Source organism: Pristis pectinata, chromosome 10 (genome assembly GCF_009764475.1).
Source record: "Pristis pectinata isolate sPriPec2 chromosome 10, sPriPec2.1.pri, whole genome shotgun sequence".
Classification (NCBI taxonomy): domain Eukaryota; kingdom Metazoa; phylum Chordata; class Chondrichthyes; order Rhinopristiformes; family Pristidae; genus Pristis; species Pristis pectinata.
The window spans coordinates 90,707,547-90,734,909 of record NC_067414.1 but is presented as its reverse complement, the minus strand read 5'-3'; the positions used below and the strand labels follow the sequence as shown (position 1 = coordinate 90,734,909).

The window sequence follows — 27,363 nt, the reverse complement described above, 5'->3', positions numbered from 1 at the left end:
TCCATACCCATCAATTGTTCCTTAGCTATCTAGCATTTTCATGAAAATGCCCACAGGGAAATCAGACTGGTATTTCCACATCTTAAGAATAAAAGAAACCCCATGTCCCCAAATTCCATTCCAGTCCTACAATCTCAGCTATTGGCAAAGCTATCCAAGACTATTTTGTTCACCTATACTAGTATTCACCTTGCTTCACCATTCACAGAGCTCTCACTAATTCAGGTTTTAAAATTACCAACTCTCTCTTACCTGCCCTCTTAAGTGTCCCTCTCTCCTACACTTCTGACATTGCTTCAACCATTCTCATTCCTCAGGTACAGCCCACATTTCTGCTCTCTCATAAAGTGACTTTTTCTGATGAGCTGTCACTCTGGTCACCCGTGTGAGACCCAGACAGATAATTGAATCTTACTCACTTTGTAAGTAGGCCAGAAGTAGGTACCTATACTTGAGTACATGAATAATCCAAAAGAGTCATTTGCTCCACAACTAACTACCTACTTAGAGACTTTTTCTGCTCACATTTGATTCCAAAGAGCTAATGGATACTTTTGTTTCTGAAACTGGAAGCCATTGTGCATAGTTTCTGCTGTACCTCCTCATTGTATCTCCCACTCCTTTCCACTGTTCTTTCATTCCCCATTGACTTTCCTTTCTGGTTTCCTCGCTAATTGAAATTACAAATGGTTCTCTTTCATCGGCAGCTGTCCTTTTTAAAACAGCTGACAATCACCATTCCCTCAAAAACCAGGGCTTCAACCCCTCAGTCAACTGCAATCTCTCTTTTTCTTTTAGGTTCACAGCTCCATACCTCTCACACTAAAAGCTGGAGGAACTCAGTGGGTCAGGCAGCATCTACGGAGGGAAATGGGCAGTCAACATTTCGGGTCGAGACCCCTCATCTGGACTGGAGCAGTGCATATGAAGGGTCTCGACCCGAAACATCGACTGTCCATTTCCCTCCGTAGATGCTACCTGACCCACTAAGTTCCTCCAGCTTTTAGTGTGTTGCTCCAGATTCTGGCATCTGCAGTCTCTTGTGTCTCTTTATCTCTCCCAAAACCTGTTTGAATCCCTGCAGTCAGATGGCTTTTCTGCTCACAGTACTACGACACCTGGCTGAAGTTAAAAGTAAATTTCAAAGATGCACTGTCTGTCTTCGAGTACTCTGCAGTGTTTGAGATTATGAATGTACCCTCCATCACTGATCACCTCCTATTTGCATTTCAGCAATGACTTGTTGCTCCTTCATTGCTTCAGGGTCCATTCTCCCTACTCCATTCAAATTCTGTCCCTTGGTGACATCATACACAGCCCCACGATCTATATCCTATCCATGCCAGTAACACACAACTTCCCAAATATACTAAAAGGATGGGCAAGGACACATCAGACGGACTATCAATCCCGGGGCATCAGGAAATGACCCATGCTAACTCTCAATGGTATTTAATCTCCTGGGAGAGGAAAAACTCTCCCATCAGGCAGAAGATACAAAAGCCTGAGAGCACACACCACCAGACTCATGGACAGCTTCCATCCCACTCATATGACATTCTTGAACAGACCTCTCATACCCCAAAAGATGAACTCTTCAACTCCTGATCTCCCAATCTACCTCGTTATGGCCCTTGCACTTTATTTGTCTACCTGAACTGTACGTTCTCTGTAACTGTGCTGTAATGTTCTACGTTCTATGTGACAATAATAAAGCAATACCAAACTAAATAACTCAGGGACAGGAAATTAGCACCATCAAAAGACCAGTACCCAGGGATTCTGATTAAATTGATAAATTGGCTTCTATTGTCACATGTACTGAGGTATTGCGAAAATCTTTGTTTTGCATGCTATTCATACAGATCATTTCTTCACATCAGTATATTGAGGAAGTACAAGGGAAAACTAATAACAGAATGCAGAATTTAGTGTTACAGGTACAGAGAAAGTGCAGTGCAGGCAGACAATAAGGTGCAAGGCCACAACAAGGTAGATTGTGAGGTCAAGAGTCCATTTTATCGTACAAGTGGTCGTTCAATAGTCTTATAACAGCGGGATAAATCTTTGCTAAGCTTAAATCTGACGATGTAGACTGCAAATAAAAAAACCATAAATGGTTAAAAATATAAGTTCTTTTTCACCAAGACTGCCACCTTTTATTTTCTTACTACTTTCTTACTCATTTTATCCTTATCTTGTGCACTGAAACTCTTACCCAGTTTCACCCCTGAACTTGCCTTCATATTTAGCCACATATCTTTACAATCTCCAAAATTCAAACTTCATCCACCAAAACTGCTGTCCCAAAACAGACCCATGCTGACTCACCTAGATTTCTTCTCCTGTCCTTTACCCAACCTGGCTCCATCTACCCACCATCCCCTCCCCATCTGGGGCCATCTATCAGTTCTCCTCCACCAACACACTCATCTGCCTGGCAGAGCTTGTACTTACCCTGAGCAACAACTTTGTTGATTCCTCCCACTTTCTACAAATCAAAGGTGTAGCCATGGGCACTTGCATGGGCCCCAGCTACCCTTGTCTTTTTGTTGGCTACGTGGAGCAGTCCTTGATCCAAACTTACTCTGGCACCCCTCCCCAACTCTTTCTGAACTACATCAATGACTGCATTGGTGCTACTTCCTGCACTTGAGTGGAACTCAGTGATCTTATCACCTTTGCCACCAACTTCTACCCTGCCTTCAACTTCACCTGGACCACTTCTGACATTTCTCTTCCTTTTCTGGATCTCTGTCTCCATCTCAGGACAAAAACTATTCACCAATATCTACTATAAACCCACCATCTCCCACAGCTACCTCGACTATACCTCCTCCCTCCCAACCAGTCTTATGTAAGGATGCCACACTTTCTCTGTCTCTGCTGCATCTGTTCTCAAGATGACACTTTCCACTCTAGGACTCCTGAAATCTCCTCCTCCTTCAGGAAACATGGTTTTCCCCTGCTGCAGTGCGAGCCCTCACACGCATTCCTTCCATTTCCTGCACGTCTGCTGTCACCACCCATCCCCCCCAGGTAGAACAGAGTTTCTCTGGTTCTTATCTTTCACCCACCAGTCTCTGCATCCAGCATATCTTCCTTCCCCACTTCGCTCAGCTTCAATGGGATCCCACCGCCAGCCATATCTTCCCCTCTCTCCTGCTTTCTGCAGGGACCACTCTCTCCCTGACTCCCTGATCCGCTTATCCCTTCCCACTGCACTCCACCCCCCCTCCATCGTCCCCTGGTATTTTCCCGCACAACCCCATAGGAGGTCCAACACTTGTCCCTACACCACCCCCTTCACCACCGTCCAGCTCTTCCAGATGAGGCAGAGGTTGCACTTTCTCTGACCTGATCTATTGCATTCAGTGCTTGTGATGTGGACTCCTCTAAATTGGAAATAGTATTGGTTTATTATTGTCACATGTAATGAGACAGTGAAAAATTTAGTTTTGCAAGCCATCCATACACATCACTTCAAAACATAAGTACTTTGAGGTAGTATAAGGGAAAACCAATAACAGAATGCAGAATTTAGTGTTACAGTTACAGAGAAAGCGCAGTGCGGCTAGACAATAAGGTGCGAGGGCCATGACGTTGGCAAGACCCCCATGCGTAGACTAGGCAACCATTTTGCAAAGCACTTGTGCTCTGTCCACAACGGCCACCTTGAACTTCTGCTTGCATGTTGTTTCAACTCCCCTTCCCATTCCCACACCGATCTGTCTGTCCTTAGCCTTCTCTAGTGCCAATGGTGACGTCAAATGCAAACTAGAAGAACAGCACCTCATATCTCTCTCAGGTAGCCTACAGCCCAATGGCATGGATGCTGAATTTCCCAATTTCAGGTAACCCACTCCCCCTGTATTTCTTTCCCACTTCCAAAAGTCCACCCAGGTTCACCTTCCCTTTGTTCAGCTGGTTCCATCTTCCCATTACCCACATACCTGTCTACCAGCGTTTCTTCTCCCATAGTTCACCTTTCCTATTTCCTCCCCTACCTGGGTCCACCTGCCCATCACCTCTCCCTCATTTGGTTCCACCTATCACTACCGGCCTCATCACTCCTCCTCCCTCTCCCTCACCTGGCTCCATCTAACTTCCCCCCCCACCATCGCCCCCCCCCCCCCCACTGCCAAATCTGGTTCCACATACCTGCTCCATCTCACCTCTTTATACTTTCTATCTTCCCTCTACACTCTCAATCTGGATGCAGGGTCTTGACCCTAAGTGTCGACTTACACCTCCGCAAATGCTGCTTGACCCACTGAGTTCTTCCACCATTGTCTTTTGCTCTAAATTCCAGCGTCTGCCGTCACCTTTGTCTTCAGAATGGGGCTATATAATAATTCCACTGATGGGCTTCATCTAATTTTCCTCTTATTCATTTTATGGGACCTGGGCACCACTGGAAAACCCAGCATCTTTACATACTGATTAATCAGTTTCTGGGTGTCACTGGCAAGGCCAGCAGTTATTGCCCATTAGTAATTGCTCTTAAGAACCACCACCACAAATTGGCTTAGTCCTTCGGCTGAAACTCCTTCCCTGCCACCCTGGCCATTCCCTGTTCTCTCTTCTACCTTCTGGGAGAAGATACAGGAGCCTGAAAGCCCAGATGACCAGACTCAAGAACAGCTTCTTCCCCACTGCTGTCAGACTTCCGAACAAACCCCCCTTTCGCATCCCCTTCCCGGTGGTGCTGCCACGTTGTCGAACCCTTAATTCTACCTATTCTGTTATTGTCACTTTAGCATTTCATTTGACACTACTTTAGTTTGCACTGCTATACTTTGCACCAATCCGTTGTTTTGCGCTTGTCGCTATATTTTTGTTGATTTTATTATTACAATGTATACTGGTTACTCTGGGAGCTACACACAAGCAAGAAATTTCAATGCACCCTGGTGTACATGACAATAAACTTATCTGAATCTAAATCAGAATTGATGTTGGGTAGGGAGTTCCAAATTACCTCCGATAAACATATGCCGAAGGTCTTCTCAACTGGAAAATAATGCCAAGCAAAACAAAAAGAAAAGAAAATGCAGGAAAAAATCAGTAGGGCAGGCAACATTTTCAGAAAGAGGAATAACATTTTGGGTTTGCTCCCCCATGTCAGAACTCAGTTGGCTGTGTCTCTTTCCACAGATGCTGCTCGACCTGCTGAGATTCTGCAGCATTTTCTGTTTTTGATTTTCAATGTTAAGTAGAACTATGTATTTTGCTATGGTTATGCTTCTTTAATACAAATATATACACTATTATTTAATTAAATAATACCTTTCTTGCAACCCTAAAATAACATACCAGCGACCAGTCACCAAAAATCTCACAAACAAAATCACCCTCAGAACCAGAGTGAATAATCCTGGCATCATGTTGAAAATGTCAAGAGGTAATGATGGAAGTAAATCTGCAGAGTCATGATGTGGAGAGAAAATTTAATTTTCTCCCCATACCAAGCGCCTATAAATTAATTTGAGGAAGACAATCATTGCCTATTCAATAAGATATCTTTATCAGTCACATGTACATCGAAATACATAGTGATATGCATCTTTTGTGTTGAGTGTTCTGGGGGCAGCCCGCAAGTGTTGCCACACTCCGGTGCCAACATAGCATGCCCACAACTTCCTAACCCATATGTCTTTGGAATGTGGGAGGAAACCCACGCAGTCACGGGGAGAACGTACAAACTCCTTAAAGACAGCAGCTGGAATTGAACCTGGGTCTCTGGCGCTGTAATAGTGTTATGCTAACTGCTACACTACTGTGCCTGGTCAGATAAAGTATGCACTGCACTCTCAAAATCAGCTTTGGGCAACAATTCCAGGCAGTTACAAATGTTATCTGGAGCACAGATGTTGAAGAGTAGTCTGTTTGCCTGAAGAAATAAGTCACATTCCTAACCAAATTCTTTCAAGCAAGCAATTAATAAGATAAGGGTTACCCGATTATAAGCTTACATGATTATTTTTTTTAGAAGCTTCCTGATAATGTTTTCTGTACCAGAGTTTTAAAGAAGGTTAAAGCTTTTCAAACTAATGGTAGGTTAACAAGGGTGAAAACAGGCTCATTAATAGGATGCACCAAAAGTTGATAAATGGCAGAAAATAGAGCCTAGTCCAGCTCCCCGAGTATTTGCTCTGAACCCCAAATGTGGAAAATGAGGAATATAAAATGTTATTGGAATCAAGACAGAAATAGCCAAACAACCAAAAGATAAGTAGCATTCCAAGAGTACCCATCAACCCTATGGATGGGTTAAGAAATCATACTGTAAGCCGATTCGCAGTGCACCAGTATTAAAGTGTTTGTTTTCAAGCTCTACCCATTTGCAAAAGGCACGAAAAAAATATGTTTGTGGTTACTGACTGAATTTGTCCTGATAATAATAAGCTGTTGTCTAAGAGTATGATGCACCCTCAATATATCTGATAAACGTCAAAACAAGTTACACTAATCTTGGATAGGTCTTTGGTGAACCATATTTGGAATACCACAAGTTGTTTGGACATCAGTGTATGTAAGCAATTTCCGAAAAGAATAAGAAGAGTAAGGACCTCAAGACAGAGTTCTTCACCAGCCTGGCTGACCTAAGAGTCAAAAGGCTGTGGGTTCAAACCGCATTTTAGAGACTTGATCAGCCCATCTAGACTGAATAGTTCAGTAAGGAAAAGCAGCTGAACTGTTAAAATCAAAAAGATGAGATGTTGAAGCAAGCATTAGTTTAATAGTGAGGTGGTTGTCATAAAAAAAATCCCAAGGCGGTATATGATTACCTGAAAAAGTTCTAGCATCCGAACCAAGGTTCTCTTTTCTTTAAACAAGTACCACCAAAACAGAGCAGCATGGTGACACAGCTACTGGAGCTGCTGCCTCACAGTTTCAGCCACCTGGCGTCATGGAGTTATAGTGGGATATAGTTATAAAGGGAAAGAGGGCCTTCAGTCCACCGAGTCCACACTGACCACCGATCACCCATTGACACCAATCCTACATTATTACCGCATCCTCAGCTCAGCTCACCCCAGATTCTACCACTCACCCAGACACCAGGGGCAATTGGCCGTGGCCAGTTAACCCACCAACCTGCACATCTTTGGGATGTGGGAGGCAACCGGAGCGCCCGGAGGAAACGCTTGTGGTCACAGGGAGAACATGCAACCCCACACAGTCAGCACCCAAGGCCAGGATTGAACCCAGGTCTCTGGAACCGTATGGCAGCAGCTCTACAAGCTGTGCCACTGTGATTTTGGGTACTATCTATGTGGGATTCGCACGTTTTCCTCTGACCATGTTGGTTTCCCACAAGTGTTCCAGTTTCCTCCCACATATAGCAAAGATATAATGATGGGTAAATTGGTTACTTTCAGAACAAAATATCTCTTAGTGCAGGTAATGTGGCATAAAGAATAAAAGGGAAGTTGACAGGTATGTAAAAGAGAACAAATTGCAGAGCTCGAGGGCAGTAAGAACTTTGGGAGTGGACCTGATGGGATTGTTCTGTTGGAAGTCAGCATGGACCAAACAGTCTACTTCTTCTGTGTCTTAAAAATTAAGAACGATACATTGGACATCCAAGTTCTTACTATTTTGGGATTTTATTGCCCACTACTGCCTGCCCTTTTACAATGACCAAAATCTAAAATTGTAAATCACGAGGATATGAAAGCTACCACATAAAAATAAGTTCCTCACTTTTCCGAAATGGCATTTTTGGAAAAAAAAATTGAAAATGAGGCCACACTCACATAACTCAAATCAGACATGTCATTTGACTGCAGATGGACATTCCTTTTCCTCCACTTATTGCCCTCTCCACCTTCTCCGCTACTTAGACGAACCTGCTTTCTCTCTTTCCCAGTTGTGATAAAGGGTCATTGACCTGAAATGTTGACAGTTTGTTTTTTATTTTATGCTGCTGAGTTTTTCTAGCTTTTTTTGTTTTTATTTCAGATTTCCAGCATTTGCAGTTTTTTCCCCGGATCTTATCATGTTGATGATGATAAACATGTAAACGGATTGTCTCTATTGCATTATAGCAGAGAATGAGAGAATTGCATTGTAAAATTAACAGGTTTAAATGCTCCCCCTACCTTAGTGTGATATGTAAAAATGAAAACCAGTGGACGCAATAATATATTAAATATCCATCAGCTTCTTGTCTGGAATTAAATTGTAGCGCTCATAACAGGAAAAAAGGTTAAATAGAGTCATAGAGCATGGAAACAGGCCCTTTGACCCAACTGGTCCATGCCATCTAAGATTCCCACCTAAGCTAGTCCCACTTGCCTGTATTTGGCCCATATCCCTCTAAACCTTTCCTATCCATGTACCTGTCCAAGTACCTTTTAAATGTTGTTAATGTACCTGCCTCAACCACTTCCTATGGCAGCTCATTCCATATACTGACCACCCTCTGGGTGAAAAAGTTGCCCCTCAGGTTCCTATTAAATCCCTTCCCTCTCACCCTAAACCTATGCCCTCTAGTTCTTGACTCCCCAACCCTAGGAAAAGACTGTGAACATTTACCCTATCTATGCCCCTCATAATTTTATACACCCCTATAAGATCACCTCTCAGTCTCCTACATTCCAATACACGAAGTCCCAACTGGCTCAACTTCTCTCCATAACTCAGTCCCTCAAGTCACGGCAACATCCTCGTAAACCTCCTTTGGACTCTTTCTAGCTTAAAGGCATCTTTCCTGAAGCAGGGTGACTAAAACCGAACACAATATTCCAAATGCAGCCTCACCAACGTCATGTACAAAATTTACAATGAGTTGCAGGTCGTGATACCAGGAACAAATGACAGATGTGAAAATGAATTTACTCCCTGCAAATAAATCAGCATGGTTCAAAAAAGTGCAGGAAGTGTGCCTCAATTGAACAATCTGCAAATTACACTTTTCTCACTTAATTCCTTGTGAGTTTGCTTGATTGTTCAGCAATATTGTCCAAGGCAGAAGACTGACAGTTCAAATCCTACTTCAGAACCTTAAAAGTAACTCAGGCCAACACTTCATGTGGTAATGAGGGCAGTACTGAAGAAATGTTAATTCAAAAGTCCCTTAGTCAGATCAGGTGGATGAATAGCAGTTTTCCTGGCTAACTTTACTCTCTCAACCAACACTGTCAAAAGCCGTAACTGTGTATCACATAAACTAGGTTACTGTTTTGAGGAAGAGCTATGATAAAGAAGCAACACGAGGCTTTTAAAAAAATGGCCGCATCTAACTATACTGGGAAACATAAAAGATTTATGGCTGCATTCAAAGAAGACCATGTTTTTCCCCTGGTTTCTGGTTAACATTACCTCCCTCAGGTGAAACCGCTAAAGCAATTCGTTGATTGTGTATCCTATTGTTTTGCGTGGGAGTTGGTATGTGCAATTCTGGTACAGCATTTGCCTACATTACAATAGGAACTGCAAAAAAATTATCACATGACAAGTGTTCTGAGAACACCTGAGCATGAGTAAAGTATTTATGTAAATGAAAGTTCTGTTTGCCATTAATGCTCTTATTTCCTATTTGTAAACATAAAATACACCGCAAAGACACAAGCTGCTTGGTCCAACTTCCCTGGTACTGCCTTCCTCATCCTAGCTGCTTGGCAACACATTCCATTCCCTTTTTTCTCAGGTACTTACCTTGTGAGGAAAAGATTTAAGGATGTTTTCAAAGCCTTCTTGAAGACATACATTCCCACAGACTCCTGGGAATCTCTAGTCCATGAGAAGGGACATGCAGGATGAGATTGAGAACCTCAAGGTCATGCATCAGGAGCACACAGAGGCCCTGTGTAAGCAGCCGGAGTGGACCACTTCACATACTATCCACCCACTTCCCCCACTAAGCCACTAGCCACACCGTCTATGGAACAGTCTGCATTTCCCACATTGGTTTCATTGGATACCACAGGACCCACAAAACTGGAGTAGAAGTAAGTCATCCTCAATCCTCGGGGACAACTTAAAAAGAACAGATACTAATGAGTGCACAAAGTAATAAATACGACACAAGAGATTCTGCAGATGCTGGAATCTGGAGCAACACACACAAAATGCTGGAGGAACTCAGCAGGTCAGGCAGCACCTGTGGAGGGAAATGAACAGTCGACGTTTCGGGTCGGGACCCTTCATCAGGATCATTATTTGGACCAGTCCTGATGAAAGGTCTTGACCCAAAATGTCAACTGTTTATTTCCCTCCATAGATGCTGCCTGACCTGCTGAGTTCCTCCAGCATTTTGTGTGTGTTGCAATAAACAGTGACAAACATGATAAGCCTGCACTCATGTTGTCCAACATAATTAATGAAACTTAAGTCAATCACAGTGTGTGCTTAACAACACAGAGTCTTCACAATTACATCAGGTTTGTTCACCTGGTTTGATCTGAAATGAAAACCCTAATCCAAAACCCTGAAATGTAATCTGAGCAGTGGAGCTCAAAAATTCAAACTCTGCACTTTTTAAAGAAGCAGCCTAAGTACAAGTGCAAACATGATTTCATCACTGCCCATAAGCATTACAGGTAATTTGCAAAGAGGAGCACAAGGTGTGCAGAACAACATAGCTGTTGAGAAAAAACCAGTTGCTTTGTTATTGCACAGCACATGTTGCAAGACTTGCATTGCAAATCAATGTAACAATCATAACCTTATCCTCATAGTTGCACCACTGTACAAAGGAACCCAAAGCATTGCAAGTCAATAAGGGTGACAGATTCTAATAGCTCGGTGAACATTAATTGTTCAACCCAGAACACAAGAAAGGTCAATGAACATTATAGACTCATTTCGATAAATCAACTTTCAATTGTATATTCCTAGCCCTCAGCACGCAACCTAATCCTGGCTTCCACTACTGCCATTTTGGAGTTCCCCATTGGAATAGGGGAATGACTAATCCTCCAACTTTGACACTCGCCTGCACTTTGAGGTGGTTAACACTGTGCGGACAAACAAAAATACCACACACAACTCTTCTTCCTTTCCTTCTCTCTCACCTCCCCCCCCCCCAAAAGGAGTTCATGTTAGTAAATGGAGATATTGTTTATAATGCCTCGAAGGAAAAAAAGTGATTAAGTCGTAAAGATGACTTATTTTAGGTAAATCCTTTGTGTAATTTCAAATACTGTTTGAGTCACTAATGTTTGGAAGTTAGGAACCGGGTCCTCAAGAGTTTATCAGTAGTAAAGAGGGGTATGCAGTCAGAAAAAAATTCAAACCACTGTTGGCTCAATTTGAGTGTTATAAAAACAGTGGGATAGAACCTAGGCGTCAGCCATGGCTCAGTTGGTAGTGCTCTCACCTCTGAGTCAGAAGTTGCAGGTTTGAAAGCTGTAAATTATTTATTTAAAATAACTAATCCTCAGCAGTGAATCAGTTTTTTTTTCCCCAGGACATTATCATGTCTAGGCCAAAATCAGATCTATAAAGCCTAAACTCAAACTCCAGTAAAGGCAGTGAACGACCGGAAGTCTAACACTCTCCAGCTCTACAAACCTCTGAGGTCTCAGTTCCTCTGGATCTTGACTTTTGCATATTCCTAGTTTCCTTCTCTTCTTGATTGGCAGGCCTGTTTTCAGTTGCATAGGCTTCAAGTTCTGCAATTCACCCTATTAATTCCTTTGCCTCTCTTTTTGTTTTAAATGAACCTCATATCAGAGATTCTGATTGAGAGCAGTAGGCAAGTAGAGACAGGAAAGATGGGAGCAGCAAGGCGGAGAAGGGGAACGATTTTGATCAATGCATACTGCAAGATAAAATGTCACTGACTTGAATCATTAATTTTTTCCCTCTCTTCACAGATGCCACCTGACCTACTGTGTATTTCCGGTATTTTCTGTTATAATTTCAGATATCATGTACTGTATTTTCTTTTAATTTTAGTGCTGAAAGCCTTTTTCAGTTTTTTTTTAAAAGGGTTGAGATAAACATTAGCATTAAGAAAAATACCTTTGCACTTCCTTTGTAGAAAGTAACTGTGTTTGATGACTGGGGATAAAACCAGATGGCTTTTTTTGAACCCACAACATATTCAATACATGAAATCATATCTTCACCATCTGACCATAAACAGATCTCAACAGATATAACAAAACCCAAATTAGTGAGTCAGTAGCTACATCATAAGTCTTTTTTTTCAGTTTTGTACTAAGTATATGTATGATTCAGAATTGCAAGAAAAAATTATGATCCTCAGCATTTATTGGTTTTCCTTAAAGTGATTTTAAAATCAACCCTGATCAGTTTTTATTGCAGTATACACTCCCTGCAACACCAGTTTCACCAACATTGTACTATGTATACATACTCTAACCTTTGTAAATCTGGGTAACCTTCTGCAAAAGGTTTCCTCCCTGTAGCTCATCTCCCCAGTCTTTACTATTAAAGGACAGAATTGAAATAAGACCATACGAGCAATGTCACACACCCACATAGAATCCCTAGAAAATACAGTGGTTTATACACAGACTGGCTCCATCAACCTATTCTGTGGTGAGTTGCTCAACTCCGTAAAACCTTCCCGCATGTAGAAGACATGTCAGGGCTGTGACGGAATATTCTCAGTTTGTTTGAAAGAGTGCAGCTCCAATACCAAGGAAACTTGATATCATCCAGGACAAAGCAAGCTGTTTAATTGACACTCCGTCCCCCACCCTAAAGTTGTCTCACCACTGTTCCATCAACAAGATACACTGCAGTAATATGCTTTGTTTGATAACTAAATTTCTGAACTCTTACATGGAATATAAGGGAGCAGGTGCAGGGGAACACCACAACCTGCAATTATACTACAAAGTTATAGATATCCAGACTTGGGAATATGTCACCATCAGGGGTGTCAAAATTCTCTAGGTCTCCTCTTTGAAAGAACTTCAACATATGGAATGTAGCCGATTAAGGTGGTGGCTCACCAATTAGGTATGGACACTAAATGTTGTTTGATTAGCATTGACCATTCCCATTAAGGAATTAAAAAAAACATTCAATTTCTATCCATTGTAAGAATATTAAATATTCACACAATAATCCACCATTGTTTGAAAACCAATAAATACATGAAGACAGAAGAGACCGCAGATGCTGGAATCTGGAACAACAAACAATCTGCTGGAGGAACTCAGCGGGTCAGGCAGCATCTGTGTAGGGGAATGGACAGTCGACATATCGGGTCGAAAACCTTTAAAACTTCCAAATGCATGAAAACATAACTTCTTACTTACTTCTTAATTCATAACTTCTTAGTTACTTACACAAAGGCCAATAAGTTCTTCTGCATATCAACTGGCATGTTAATGATATGAACAGTCTGTGATGATACAGTTTATCACTAGTCCAGTTAAAGCATTTCTGCTGTTAACATGGAGGTTAATTGTGATCTATCCAAGAGTGTTTTTTTTTGTAGGTTAAAAACAAAAGTGTTTCATATTTCTCAAGGTTGTTTCACATATATGGGTGCATGTTAATTGTACAGATCCGCAGAGGACCTGTGCATGTTTCATGCACAATACCACCCCACCTTCCTGAAGCAATCTTCTATTGTGCAAGAAGCCGAATCTACCATTAGATATGGTCTTCTATGCAAATATGTGCTCCAAGAGCTTACTTCCATAGAGGTGATAGATCATGAGAGAGGTGAAGGTGGCAAAGGTTGGACCCACAATCAGTAGGGAGGGGGGAGATATCAGATCTTCGAGCTGAGTTGTGGGAGCAGCTGATTTTATGGGTCTGTTGGGGCATCAGAAACCTCAGATGTGATCGGCTGGGGATGCATTCATGCTGGGATCCAGTGGTTAGGGGTGGCTGGCGACAGGGTGGTGGTGGTGCACAGTGGACATCTGTACAAGGAGGGAGGAGATAGGAGGAGACACTGCCTCAGAATGATCCATATGATGCACTTCATGCCCAGAGACCAGATATGCCTGGTCCCAGGTCGGACAGAAGCTGGCCTCAATCATCTCATTAAGGCCTAGTTTTGAAATAAGTAGCCTGACTCAGTTGATACTGGCATGCCTGATTGGTGGCCCCTAAGTATTACAGAGCATTTTAATGGAGGTCAGAGCAAATTATCAAATTATGTAATAAGAATGCTGTTGTGACTTTAATTTCCTTTGTGTAATGCAGGAAAACACCGCACTTTGTGGACATACTTTTAGCATATGTACAATTAACATGCACACATACATGTGAAACAACCTTGAGAAATATGAAACACTTTTGTTTTCAATCTACAAAGAAAAACACTCTTGGATAGATCACAATTAATCTTCATGTTAACAGCAGAAATGCTTTAACTGGACTAGTGATAAACTGTATCATAACAGACCATTCATATCATTAATTTATTCAGACTCAAAAAAAATGTTCAGGAACTAATCACTTCACCAGGGGACACTGTCAACTATTAGAGTGTGTTGAGCATCAAAAACAGTATAATTAGAGGGATATTTTACACATGGGTGGTGATTTTGTAACAACTATTATTCTTGGCAAATTGATCCATATCACAAGAGTAAAGGGGAAATGGGCTGGGATACTGGAAACTGAGGGCTAACTCAAATGCATGCATGCACGTACAACCAGTGAATGCGATGGTACTTGTATTTGATGCCCAATAAGTCCATCAGCCCAGGAATAAAATACTTCCTTTATTGCTGAACACCACATACAAGTAATGACACAACAGGCCATGCATTTCTGCAGGCATCCTCCCATTTCTCAGCATGCAGAAATACATCCTATTTTCTTCATAGTTGTCGGCATTATGCTGTCGGCAAGGATTATGAATTTTGTTGTACTGTACTAGTTGCCAAAGTATGAAATAATCATTTAATAAACATTAATGTACATCATTCAGAACAGTGGGTTTGGTTGAATAACATAAGCAACAGTGTGGAAAGAAAAAAACATGAATAAAACTGATCTGCAATTAAAAGTCAGTGAATCAAAAGCATTCTTTATGCATTTATCTTTCATCCATTACAATAACATGCAACAGAAAATGCTGGAAAACAGAAAAATTGGCTTTCAATCAGCTATATCCAAATTGAAAGGCCTGAGCAGTGATGAAAATTAGTTCTCAGGACCCATTGATATATGCAGGAGGAGCTACCAGGGCTAGAACATCTCCAAGGCAAACAAAGGCACTGACATCAGGCCATTTTCATCACTGACAACAGTCTTCAGAGAAGTCTGGGATTGGGAATTCTCCCTCTCTACCTAGCCTCACTGAAGACTGGATGGGCTACTGACCTAAAAACACTGGCCCCTGCGGGACTACCCGTCCACAAACACCGGCCCCTGCAGGTCTACTGGTCCACAGAGACCAGACTCTGCTGGGCTACTGGTCCGCTGATGTGAGCTACCTTCTAGAATGGCTCTTCTGAAAGGTGCCAGTCCTGAATGCACACAGACTTTGATATCAGCTGGTTGTAACAGCCTGTGGGTACCCCAGACATAGTAACATTCTCCCTTTGCAGAAGGATAGCAGTAACTCATTTGCTCTTCATAGTCTATTCATTGATTTGTCAGTAGAATCCTTCAACAGACACCAGGGGCTTCATAGCAGATTAATGCGAGACTGAGACTCCCAAGATAAAAGGCCTCGTATTTTGTCACAGCATGAAATCCATGCACAGACAGAATGCAAACTGCTAATTTTAAATGTTTGCACCTGTTTTGCACCTGAACAGCAAATGCAATAGATATCAACGTCTGTTAAAGATTCCAAAAAATCATAACATGGGCAATGCGAAGGGAGTGCTGCCCTGTCAGAGGCACCATCTTTTGGAAACAACCAGTGCCAAGCCTGCTCTCGGGTGAATGGAAAAGAGGCCGTGGCAGTAATTCAAAGACGCCAGCCTTGTGGACCAGGAGAGCAAGTGCAAATTCACACAAGCTCATAAAGTGAGATTGCCTTTGAACCCAGATCTCAGGGCAAAAAAGACAGTCAACTAACTGCACCATCAAGAACAAAATAAGATGCAGCACTACAGTACCTCAGTCTCATTGCAGCAGAAGACATCTGTCTTTTTGTAGAAATCAGGATCAAGATCAGCTGTAGCTGGAGCAGGATTGAAGATCGTTTTCACTGAAAGATTTGTTTAATAAAAAGAAATAGGGATTAAAAGTTAATAAATATTCTGAAAATAATGGTTGGATGTGATAAGAAAATTGCTACAGGGACGAGCAAAGTGATAAACCGCAAGTGTAACGCTCAAGCTGCTTACTGTCATCTGAATGCCGAGATGAAATTTCACAAAATTAAAATAATTGGTATTAGGAAAGGGGAGAGTAGGGAATGTGCTTAACCTAAAATAAAAACGGAGATGAATATTTTCCTCTAAATTTGATTTTGATGGTAAGTATGTGGAAGAGACAGAGTGCACAGTGGCACTCCAGATGGTGCTGCTGGCTCAAAGCTCCAGCAACCCCAATTCAATTCTGACCTCAGGTGTTGTGGGAGGAGTTTACACATTCTCCCTGTGACCACATGGGTTTCTGGCTTCCTCCCACATCCTAAAGATGTACTGGTTATTAGCTTATTTGGCTACCAGCTTATTTGGCTACGGTAAATTGCCCCGGTGTAGGTGAGTTGATCAGAGAACAGGGGGCAGGGAGAAGGTGTTGATGGGTGTGTGTGAGATAGTAAGTTACAGGGAGGTAAGTGTAGGAATAAGATTGATGGGATTACTCAAAGAACTGGCATAGACTTGATGGGTGAATGGCCTCCTATTTTGTAAGGAAATATAAATATGGAAGTAATATAGATGTTCTGTTTGTGATTTCCATGTTTGTTTAAAAAAAAACATTTGGATGATATCCCAAGTGTGGGAATAAATTTGTGTTTTGATTGCAAGATTAAAGGAATTGAATCTGTACTGGGTTACATAAAGAAGGCCATACAAATGGGTATTTTTTTTTGGAAAAGCAAGAAACTGCTGTAAATAAAAAAGATGTAAATTCTCAGCAGCTCAGACAGCATCTGTGGAGAGAGAAAAAAAGAGTTGACATTTCAGTTCATGACCATTCATCAAATGCTGTCTGACCTGCTGAGCATCTCCACCACTTTCTGTGTTTATACATATTTTTCACAGTGCTTACAATGTTTGGTGCTTCTATATTGCATGAAACAATATCACAAGAGTGATCCACAAATGTAATCACTCCCCTATGCTCTGCATAATGCTAAAACTCAAATTAACCTGAAATTTCGCAAGGCACAATGGAAAATCTTGTTCTACACTTGAAGGTTAACTGGTGTGGGATCCAGTTATTTTCGAATCCGTAGGTTCTTTCAGGAGTCCCGGAACGAGCTGAAGACAACTTGGTGCTTCACAAAGTTTTATTGGAAAAGTTTAAAACAAAGAAACAGTCACAGAGCACATGGCACAAGCTTTACTACTAGGAGATGAGCTGAGACAAAAGGCACTAAAGAGCTAGGCCCGGGGGGTGGGGGGGGGGGGTGGGTGGTGGCAGGGGGAAGAGAGCAAGAGAGTGATTAACAAAAAGCGACACCTTTTATACCTGAGATAAGAGGTACTCCTTAGCTAACAATAGTCCAATCAGGAAACCTATTAGATACCTGTGGCCAAAACCAACCAATGAAACAACACATATTCACCTGATGGATGAACCAATAAGCTAGTAAGTGGCCATTCCTTGTGCAGCCACTTGAGGTGTATTAAACACTATACATTGTAGTCGAACACAGCGCATGGCAGGAAAGAAAATGCAGAAACATGGAGGCTGGACTGGAGCACACTTTACTGACTCAAACAAAGCGCGCGCGCTCGCTAAAGTAACTGAGAGCCTCTCCAGCGGAAGTGACGTGTGGTCCCCACCGGAAGGCCCGCCCCACGGTTAGTCCACGTCGCGCTCCCGCGCATGCATCCGTGGCTGCCGATGGCGGTTCGAATCTTGCGGGTCCGGGCTACTACACCACCCCACCCCAGAATCGCCCATCGGGGGCGTGGGATCCCCAGTCTGTGTGTCCACCTTGGGTGGCCTGCCCCGCCGGTGCAGTAAGGGCACCTTCACGGGCTGTCTGATGTCCAAAAGTGCCGGTTTGAGGCAGTCCACTGTGAAGGTCTCTTGGCGGACCCCACCTCCACGACACACATAGTCCGTTGTGCCGGATCACCTTGAAGGGTCCGTCGTACGGCCTCTGCAGAGGGGACTTGTGCATGCCCCTGCGAATGAAAACATACTCACAGTCCCTGAGATCCCTAGGAACAAAAGTCGGTGTAGTGCCATGTCTGGAGGTTGGAACCAGTGCCAGGCTCCCCACCTTGTCCCGCAGCTTCGTCAGCACTTCCGCCGACGTCCCTGCTGGACCTTGGGCCTCTGGCAAGAACTCGCCCGGGACCGTCAGGGGGGTGCTGTAAACCTACTCTGCCAAGGAGGTGCCCAGGTCCTCCTTGGGGGCCGTGCGGATGCCCTGTAGAACCCAGGGAAGTTCATCTGCCCAGTTGGGCCCTCTGAGGCGCGCCATCACGGCTGACTTGAGGTGCCTGTGGAAGCGCTCGACCAAACCGTTGGCCTGTGGGTGGTATGCCATGGTGTGGTGTAAACGGGTGCCCAGGAGCTGTGTCAGTGCTGTCCACAACCCTGACGTGAACTGTGCCCCTCTGTCAGAGGTGATGTCCGCTGGAAGTCCGAACCTGGCGATCCAGTTCGTGATGAGCGTCCTGGTGCAGGACTCCGTGGATGTGTCCACTAGCAGCACGGCCTCTGGCCATCTGGTGAACCTGTCAACCATGGTGAAGATATACCTGGCGCCCCAGGAGACAGGCAGGGGGCCGACGATATCCACGTGGATGTGCTGAAACCCGCTGAGCGTCGGTTGGAACTGTTGGAGGGGAGCCTTCACATGCCGCTGGACTTTGGCGGTCTGGCAGTGTACGCAAGTCATGGCGCAGTGTCCGACCTGCTTGCGCAGACCGTGCCAGACGAATTTGTCTGAGACCAATTTGATGGACGCCCTGATGGACGGGTGGGCCAGGCTGTGTAGCGTGTCGAATACCCACCGCCTCCATGCTGTTGGTACCATGGGCCAAGGTCTGCCAGTCGACGTGTTGTACAGGAGCCGAACTGCTGTAGGGCCGATGGGGGCATCCTCCAGCCGGAGTCCCGAAACGGCGGTGCGATAGGCCAGGATCTCGGTGTCCGCTTGTTGTGCCTGCGCCAGCGCCGTGTAGTCGACCCCTGGGGCTGAGGTGCTCACTGAGTAGCTGTGGGGACGAGACAGCGTGTCGGCGACCATGTTGTTCTTCCCCGCGATGTGGCGGATGTCAGTGGTAAACTCCGAGATAAACGAGAGGTGCCTCTGCTGCCGAGCTGACCATGGGTCCGATACCTTTGCGAGGGCAAAGGTGAGGGGCTTGTGGTCCGTATACACGGTGAAATCCTGTCCTTCGAGGAAATACTGGAAGTGCCGGATGGCTAGGTAGAGCGCTAGCAACTCCCTGTCGAAAGCGCTGTACTTCACCTCCAGCAGTCGCAGGTGTCGGCTGAAAAAGGCGAGCGGTCGCCACTGGCCCTCGACGAGCTGCTCCAGGACTCCGCCAACCGCCGTGTCGGAAGCGTCGACTGTGAGCGCCGTGGGTACATTGACTCTCGGGTGTACTAGGAGGGCCGCCTTCACCAACGCCTCTTTGGTCTGCTCGAAGGCTTCCGTGGACTCCGCGTCCCATTCCACCTCCTTGGCCTTGCCAGCCATCAGACCGACCAGGGGTTTCATGATGCGCGCCGTCACCGGCACGAACTGGTGGTAGAAATTCACCATCCCCACAAACTCTTACAGGCCCTTGACCATGCTGGGTTTGGGAAACTGGCAGATGGCCTGAACTTTGTCCAGCAGAGGGGCAGCTCCATGCTGGTTGACCCGGTGGCCCAAGAAGTCGATTTCTGGCAGCCTGAACTGGCACTTCGCCGGGTTGATTACCAGTCTGTGGTCGCCCAGGTGCTGGCAGAGCTGCGCAATGTGCCACGTGCTCCTTGCGTGACTTGCTGGCCACCAGGATGTCGGCTAGGTAGATGAAAACGAAAACCAGGCCTCGCCCAACCATTAGCCTCTGGAAAGTCTGAGCAGCGTTCTTGAGGCTGAAAGGCATCCTTAGGAATTCAAACAGCCCGAAAGGGGTGATGAGGACTGTCTTGGGCACATTGTCGGGGTGCACGGGGATCTGATGATAACCTCGGACCAGGTCGAGTTTTGAAAAGATGGTCGCCCTGTGGAGGTTGGCTATGAAGTCTTGGATGTGGGGCACCGGATATCTGTCGGCAGTTGTGGCATCGTTAAGTCTCCTGTAGTCCCCACAGGGCCTCCAACCTCCTGTGAACTTGGGCACTATGTGCAGCGGCGATGCCCAAGGACTGTCCGAGTGGCGGATGATCCCTATCTCCTCCATTTTCCGGAACTCCTCCTTGGCGAGGTGAAGCTTGTCGGGTGGCAGCCTAGGGGCCCGGGTGTGCAGCGGTGGTTCTTGCATGGGAATGTGGTGCTGTACGCCGTGCTTGGGGGCGGTAGTGGAGAACTGTGGGGTGATGATGGAGGGGAAATCCGCCACCACCCTGGTGAACTCGTCACCCAAGAGCGTGACGGAGTCCAGGGGAAGGGCTGGGAACTGGGCTTCCCTGAGCTGGAAGGTTTGGAAAGTCTCGGCGTGGACCAAACGCCAGCCTTTCTGGTCGACCAGAAGGCGGGTGGCCTGTAGGAAATCCGCCCCTAGTAATGGCCGCAACACCGCTGCTACTGTGAAGGTCCAGGTAAAACAGCTGGGGCCGAAATGCAGCAGGATGGTATGCGAGCCATACGTCCGGATGGTGGTGCCGTTCGCGGCGGTGAGGTCGGGGCCTGGGGCCGCGGTACGGGTGTCCATGTTGGAGGGGGGAGGGACGCTGATCTCGGCCCCGGTGTCCACCAGGAAACGTCGCCCGGAGTGTCGGTCCCGGGGGAACAGGAGGCTGTCGCGATGGCCAGCCATCGAAACCACTAGCGACGGCCGGCCCCGGCGTTTCCCGGGAAGGCACACGGTGGACGGCAGCAGCGTGTGTTTGACCCCCACCTCTGATGGTAAAAACACCATTGGTCCGAACCCTTGTCTTTGTCCCCTGTGGGTCTCGGTGGTTTCGGTTGTGGGGTCTTGGCCTTAGTCTGCGCGGTCGTGGTTAGGTAGATGGAAGCTGCTCCCCGCTGCTTAGTCTGCCACAAAAAGTCTGCCCTGGCCGCGAGGCTGTGCGGATCACTGAAATCTTCACCCGCGAGGAGGAGGCGAATGTCCTCTGGCAGTTGCTCGAGGAACAGCTGCTCGAAAAGGAGGCAGGGTTTATGGCCATCCATGAGCGCCAGCATGTCGTCCATCAGCTCGGATGGCTTGCTATCGCCCAGGCCGTCCATGTGCAGGAGCCGCGCGGCTTGTTCGTGGCGGGAGAGTCCGAAAGTGCAGAGGAGGAGTGCCTTGATTTTAATGTACCTGTCCTCCGTAGGTGGATGGTGCAGGAAGTCGATGATCCACGCTGCCAAGTCCTGGTCGAGTGCGCTGACCACGTAGTAGTACTGCGTGGCGTCGGCTCTAATGCCTCTGATGCTGAACTGGGCCTCAGCCTGCTCGAACCAAACATGGGGCTGAGCAGCCCAGAAAGTCGGGAGCTTGATTGAGACTGCGTTGTGCGAGTCGTTGGGATTCATGTCGCGGGTTCCAGATACCGTCTGGGAGCATCAGGGTCACCAAATGTAGCCGAACGCAGCGCATGGCAGGAAAGAAAACGCAGAAACACGGAGGCTGGACTGGAGCACACTTTACTGACTCAAACAAAGCGCGTGCGCTCGCTAAAGTAACCGAAAGCCTCTCTGGCAGACGTGACGTGCGGTCCCCGCTGGAAGGCCCGTCCCGTGGTTAGTCCGCGTCGCGCTCCCGCGCATGCGCCCGCTGCCGCCAATGGCGGCTCGAGTCTTGCGGGTCCGGGCCGCTACAACATGTTAAAAAAACTAACTAAAACAGTCGAATCCAACACTGGTAAAACCAAAAGCAGTTCTTGAGTTCAATATATCTAATTTTATTGGGTCTTTATTTTAAAATTATTTAGTAGCACTGTACTAGTGAGAGATCCTTTCTTTTAAAATAAGTCCATTAATGTAGCATACCTGTTAAGCTCTCATCCTACCCGTCAGAATTGATTATGGAATAGAAAATCTGGGCCTATTTGAGTAAAATCTGACTGTGCTTTCACCTTAGTGCTCTTAAATCCTGCAATTTAAGTAAAACCATCCAAAATCTTTCTTCACTTTGTTTGCTGATGGCACTTAGAACATATCTAAATGAGAACTAGTTGCATGTAATCTGCAAGGAACAAAACTATTCTGGTAAAGGGGTGGTCTGTATGAATTCAGAAGCTGAAAATAAATCATTTCCATTGACAATGAGGCTCACAGCATTTCTGCTGGAGATGCTTGCAAACAATAGTGCTGTTTACTGAAATAACTTCCAACTTTCATCATGCAAATCAAGCTAGTAGTGACTTGTGCATTAACTGCAATTGCATGTTTAAAAACCTTCTGTTTTGAGGTCATCAGAACAAAATAAGGACATAATAAGCAACCTAACCACTAAAATACAAAACAAAATTGTACTGCAGTGGAGGAGAGGGAGGAGGTATGGGCTGCTGCAAAATTATCACACTGTCAATCTTGCAAATTGCTATAGATCTACATTTGTGGTTTATGAGATCAAAAGAGTACCTTCATCTGTGACGGGCTTCAACTGAACTAAATTTCAAATGGAACATCAAGTCATAGTGAGAGACATCACGGAAACAAGCCCTACGGCCCACTGACTCTGCGCCGACCATCAACCATCCATAATCTGACCTGAACCCATTTTCTTTCTTGTTCTCCCCACATTCCTTTTAACTCCCCCCAGATTCTACCACTCACCAACACGCTAGGGGCAATCGACAGTGGTCAATTAACCTACGAGCTCGCATGTCAGTGGGACGTTGGAGGAAACTTAAGCTCCCGGAGGAAGGCCACGTGACCACAGGGAGAACGTGCAAACTCCACACAGATAGCCACCGAGGTCAGGATTGGTAGCACCTCTACAAGGTGCGCTGCTGTGTTGTCCTAACAACAGAATTCAGTCAACATGGACTACGTAAGCTTCTTTCATTTAAAAAAAATGAAAAGCAGAAAATAATCAAGGGAAAAGTAAACGACAGAAATACTTTTTATTCAAAATGGTCTTTCACAGAAATAATAAATTATATCTTTTTTTTAAAAGATATTATTTCAATTTTGATTTGGATTGCCAGTGTCGCTGTTGGCCTGAACACCCATGAGTAGGATCCTTTCCCCTTTCTACTGTAAAAAAAAAGGTGATTCATTACCTTGGCCAGAATGATTCCTTCGTCACAAACATCGGTACCTGTGGACAGTCCTGTCAGAAAACCAGGACCAGAGAATATTCCATCACAGCTGTCAGCCCTTAAACAGTTCAGTTCTCAGGGATCAGGCATCTCTGGGCCTTGACTGGTCACAATTCTCACCATCTATATTGTAATTGGTTTCTGTAATTTGCTTTACTGGGGCATATTAGCAAAGAGTGAAAATGCCACCTGAGGATCTAGTTACTTCAATGCAAAAAAAAATGAATGTAGTATTTGGCATACGGTTGTTCTGAGAAAGGAATGCATACTCTCCCTACAATCTCCTTCTTCAAGGTCTAAATGTATGATTGAGAAATGGCCTTCCTTTGCCCACTTGCAAAATATTAATGGATCGACAACCCTTCAATTATTCAGCCTATTATTGAACAGGCAAGACAATACATGTGTATTGCTCAATCCCTTGCAACTTTCAGTCTTTCAACACACCAGGCAATTCAGCACACTTTGTTTGCCGATATACTAAATGACCTTGTACATTTTAGTTATTTACATACAATACTCTTTAATACGAGAGTATTGCTTATCTAGTTTGAATTTTATTCTCATTGTTGATCTTATTGAGGAACCATGATTGAAAATAAAATCATAAAGACTGATGCAGACTGAACTGGGACTCAACATCTCAAGGGAGTAAATTCTCTGCAAATGGAAAGTAAAATAGTCAGCTGGCACAAACAATGCAGCATTTTCTTCTGAATTCTTTTGCCAGGGGTCCAAGAGGCATCCATCAGCTCGTTGCTGAAATTGGCTATTTAATCTAATCATCAATTCGCAAGAGTTTCTCCAAGCTATTTTCACACATTGTGCTGTGGCAAACAGCATGCAATGTAGTCTTTTAAAGGGTACGCTTAAACCTGCCACATAGTAAAACTGATCATTCCTCGGCCTTAAGAATAACTAGTTTCGCACCAAGTACATCACCTAAGAGAGACTGAGGACCTTTGTACAACAAACAATCCGCTGGAGGAACTCAGTGGGTCAAGCAGCATCTGTGGGGGAGTAGGGAGATGCTGCTCGACCCACTGATATGCTGCAGCAGATTGTTCCAGATTACAGCATCTGCAGTCTCCTGAGGACTTTTGTGTTGCCCATCAAACTTCTCCCTTCTTCGACCGAGAGCTGAGATGTGGAATGATGGGTTTACCACCTCCTTCAACTCCTCCAGTTTGTCTAATTGTAACACTCCTTGTCTGAGATCCAATACTAGAGGAGTAGAACTTTTTTTTCCAGACTAAATAGGAAGAACAACTAAGCCACCATCTTCAATACCAGCCACAACCTCAGCCTAGCCATTTACTCCATCCCTCCTCCAGACACCAGTTTAAGTCGAACCAAGATCACCTCCATTCTTGCTACCCTTGTTTACTTGGAGGTGAGCTGAAGATCACATATCTGCTCCAATACCAAGACCTTCTGCTTCTTGCCACGGGATCAGGAAGGCAAATGACACATGAGCCTTTATTGCAAGGGGGCTGGAGTAAGTAGTCCGTCAGGTTACACATCGGTGATCTGTTTGCACAGCAGTATGGTTCAAAATCTTTGCCATTTCACAAACATTTGAAAAAATAGACTAAATGAAGTATTAATACAACACTTAAGGTGAAAAACATTCATGGATATGGCCAAAAAATATAAACATTAGCATTCTTATCTCATTCATGTGATACTACTTTACATATGCTCACACTGCACTCATTCCAAAACATATTGCAAAAGTGGTAGGGCAGAGGCTGGAAGTAATTAGATGAGGAAAAATGCTGCCGAAGCAATTTTAAACACACACTACAGCAGGATGGCATAACATAAAAGCAGAGCTTACTTCCAGAATCAAAGAAATGTAAGTTGAGTGAACAAATATAGTGTTAGTGTTACTTTGAAGTGACTAGCAGAAAGGTGGATCAACACTGGACAGCTGCCGATAGAGACGTGGCAAATGAGTGTGCTGGTTGAATACTTGGCTCTTGGACTGTACTCACTGGAGTACAGAAGAATGAGAGGGGACCTCATAGAAACATATAGAATGTTGAAAGGACTGGACAGAGTAGATGTGGCTAAGCTGCTTCCCTTGGTGGGTGAATCCAGGACTAGAGGGCACAGTCTTAGAGTTAGAGGGTACCGGTTTAAAACAGAAATGAGGAGAAATTTCTTTAGCCAGAGGGCAGTGAAATTATGGAATTCTTTGCCACGTACAGCTGTGGAGGGCCGATCATTGTGGGCGTTTAAGGAGGAGATTGATAGGTATCTAATTAGTCAAGGTATCAAGGGATATGGGGATAAGGCTGAAAATTGGGGCTAGATAGTTTTAGTTTAGCTCATGGAGCAGACTTGATGGGCCGAATGGCCTACTTCTGATCCTTTGTCTTGTGATCTTGTGAATACGACAGAGTGAAGCAAGTTAACCTAAAAACGTGATAAAGTTGATCAAAATTCAAAACAAAAATACACTTAAATAACCAGACGCAAATTGGATCTTTAGTTTGTTGCTTTGGAATAGCAATGTATTGTAATCAAATGCATGTTGTAGAAATTGCTCAATATTACCCCATAAAATTTACCCCATCAAATCAGAAAACTTTGAAAGAAGATTCTTCAAATCTTTAAATAAAATTATACCCACCTCCAGCATCATGTGCTATTTTTAAGGCTTCTAATGAGATGGCAGTTTGAATTTCTAGCTGACAGACAACTACTTTTGCACAACGGATTGCATTGGAAGCTTGTTCTAAATCTTCTGAATTTAAGAGCAGGTTAGCGCCGGCCACTATTACAATTTCATTTTGCCCTGTAACATCACAAAACAAGGGTCAAGTTACAGAAACTCCATGGTGCAAGAAAATAGGTAAGACATCTCAGGTGTCTACTCTTCCTCTGAAATCTAATGAAAAACAGAAAGGATTCACATCTAGACTATTCTCTGCACATATTCTACGTAATCCGATAACTATTTCCAGCATCCTCTGTTCAGGGACAAAGGGCGGCACGGTAGTGTAGCGGTTAGCGCGACACTATTACAGCACTAGCGATCGGGGTTCGATTCCCGTCGCTGTCTGTAAGGAGTTTGTACGTTCTCCCCGCGACTGCGTGGGTTTCGTCCGGGTGCTCCGGTTTCCTCCCACATTCTAAAGACGTACGGGTAGGTTAATTTGGGGTTTAAAATGGGCGGCGCAGACTCGTTGGGCCAGAAGGACCTGTTACCACGCTGTAAATAAAATTTAAAAAGTATATATTTAAACATAATCACATACCCATTCTTTGCAAAGAATTTTAAGATTTCATTATACATAGTGCATGATATATACATTTTTTTGGGAAAATTACCGAGGTGTAGCTCAGTTTGTTATTAGTTAACATGTGCATAACAGAATTCAACTATCAGTCATCCTTATATAACAAATGACAAAATTATGATTACCTTGATCATTGCTGTGCAGTGATCAATGACATTAAAGATTACCTTGGAGGAGATATTGAGCCCTGTTGTAAGCTAGTCAAATTCTCAAATGATATTGTTATTAACCTTCAACAGTGAAGATCTTCTGACTTACTTCAAACATTCTTTTTTTTATTCTGGTTGTTTTCATCTGTTCACCTCACAAACTGAATCATGCTACCTGCAATATACTTCACCTTTAGAGTTTTTCAGTGCTGATATCTGCATTATTCATTTTATTGCATCATTCCTGTTTCTGTTCCTTATTGGCTATTATGGGTTAAGATTCGATATTTTAAAGGGAATTGCAGAGAACCACAGAGGAAATGGAAAGCAAAGATTTTTTTCTACTTCCTCTACTGTGAGGCATTGAGGAACAAAGAGGCTCAGTCCAACTCCACAGAACTAAGTGCTTTACTTGATGGCACACAGTTGGATCTGAATCTCCATTTGTCTGAGTGTGT

At 44.3% G+C, this 27,363-nt stretch overlaps 1 protein-coding gene across 3 annotated transcripts in view; it reads right to left on the bottom strand.

The window, feature by feature from the left end:
• The window catches only part of rbks (ribokinase), a 124,182-nt gene that overhangs the window by 47,153 nt on the left and 49,666 nt on the right, over window positions 1-27,363 (bottom strand). For 2 of the 3 annotated variants that reach the window (XM_052025020.1, XM_052025022.1), the window contains exons 5-6: window positions 26,087-26,251; window positions 16,023-16,114 (exon numbers count right to left, since the gene is read on the bottom strand). In XM_052025020.1, coding sequence (XP_051880980.1) covers window positions 16,023-16,114; window positions 26,087-26,251 — 257 coding nt within the window. The remainder of the gene's footprint in view (window positions 1-16,022; window positions 16,115-26,086; window positions 26,252-27,363) is intronic. The other variant, XM_052025021.1, reaches the window with a different exon arrangement.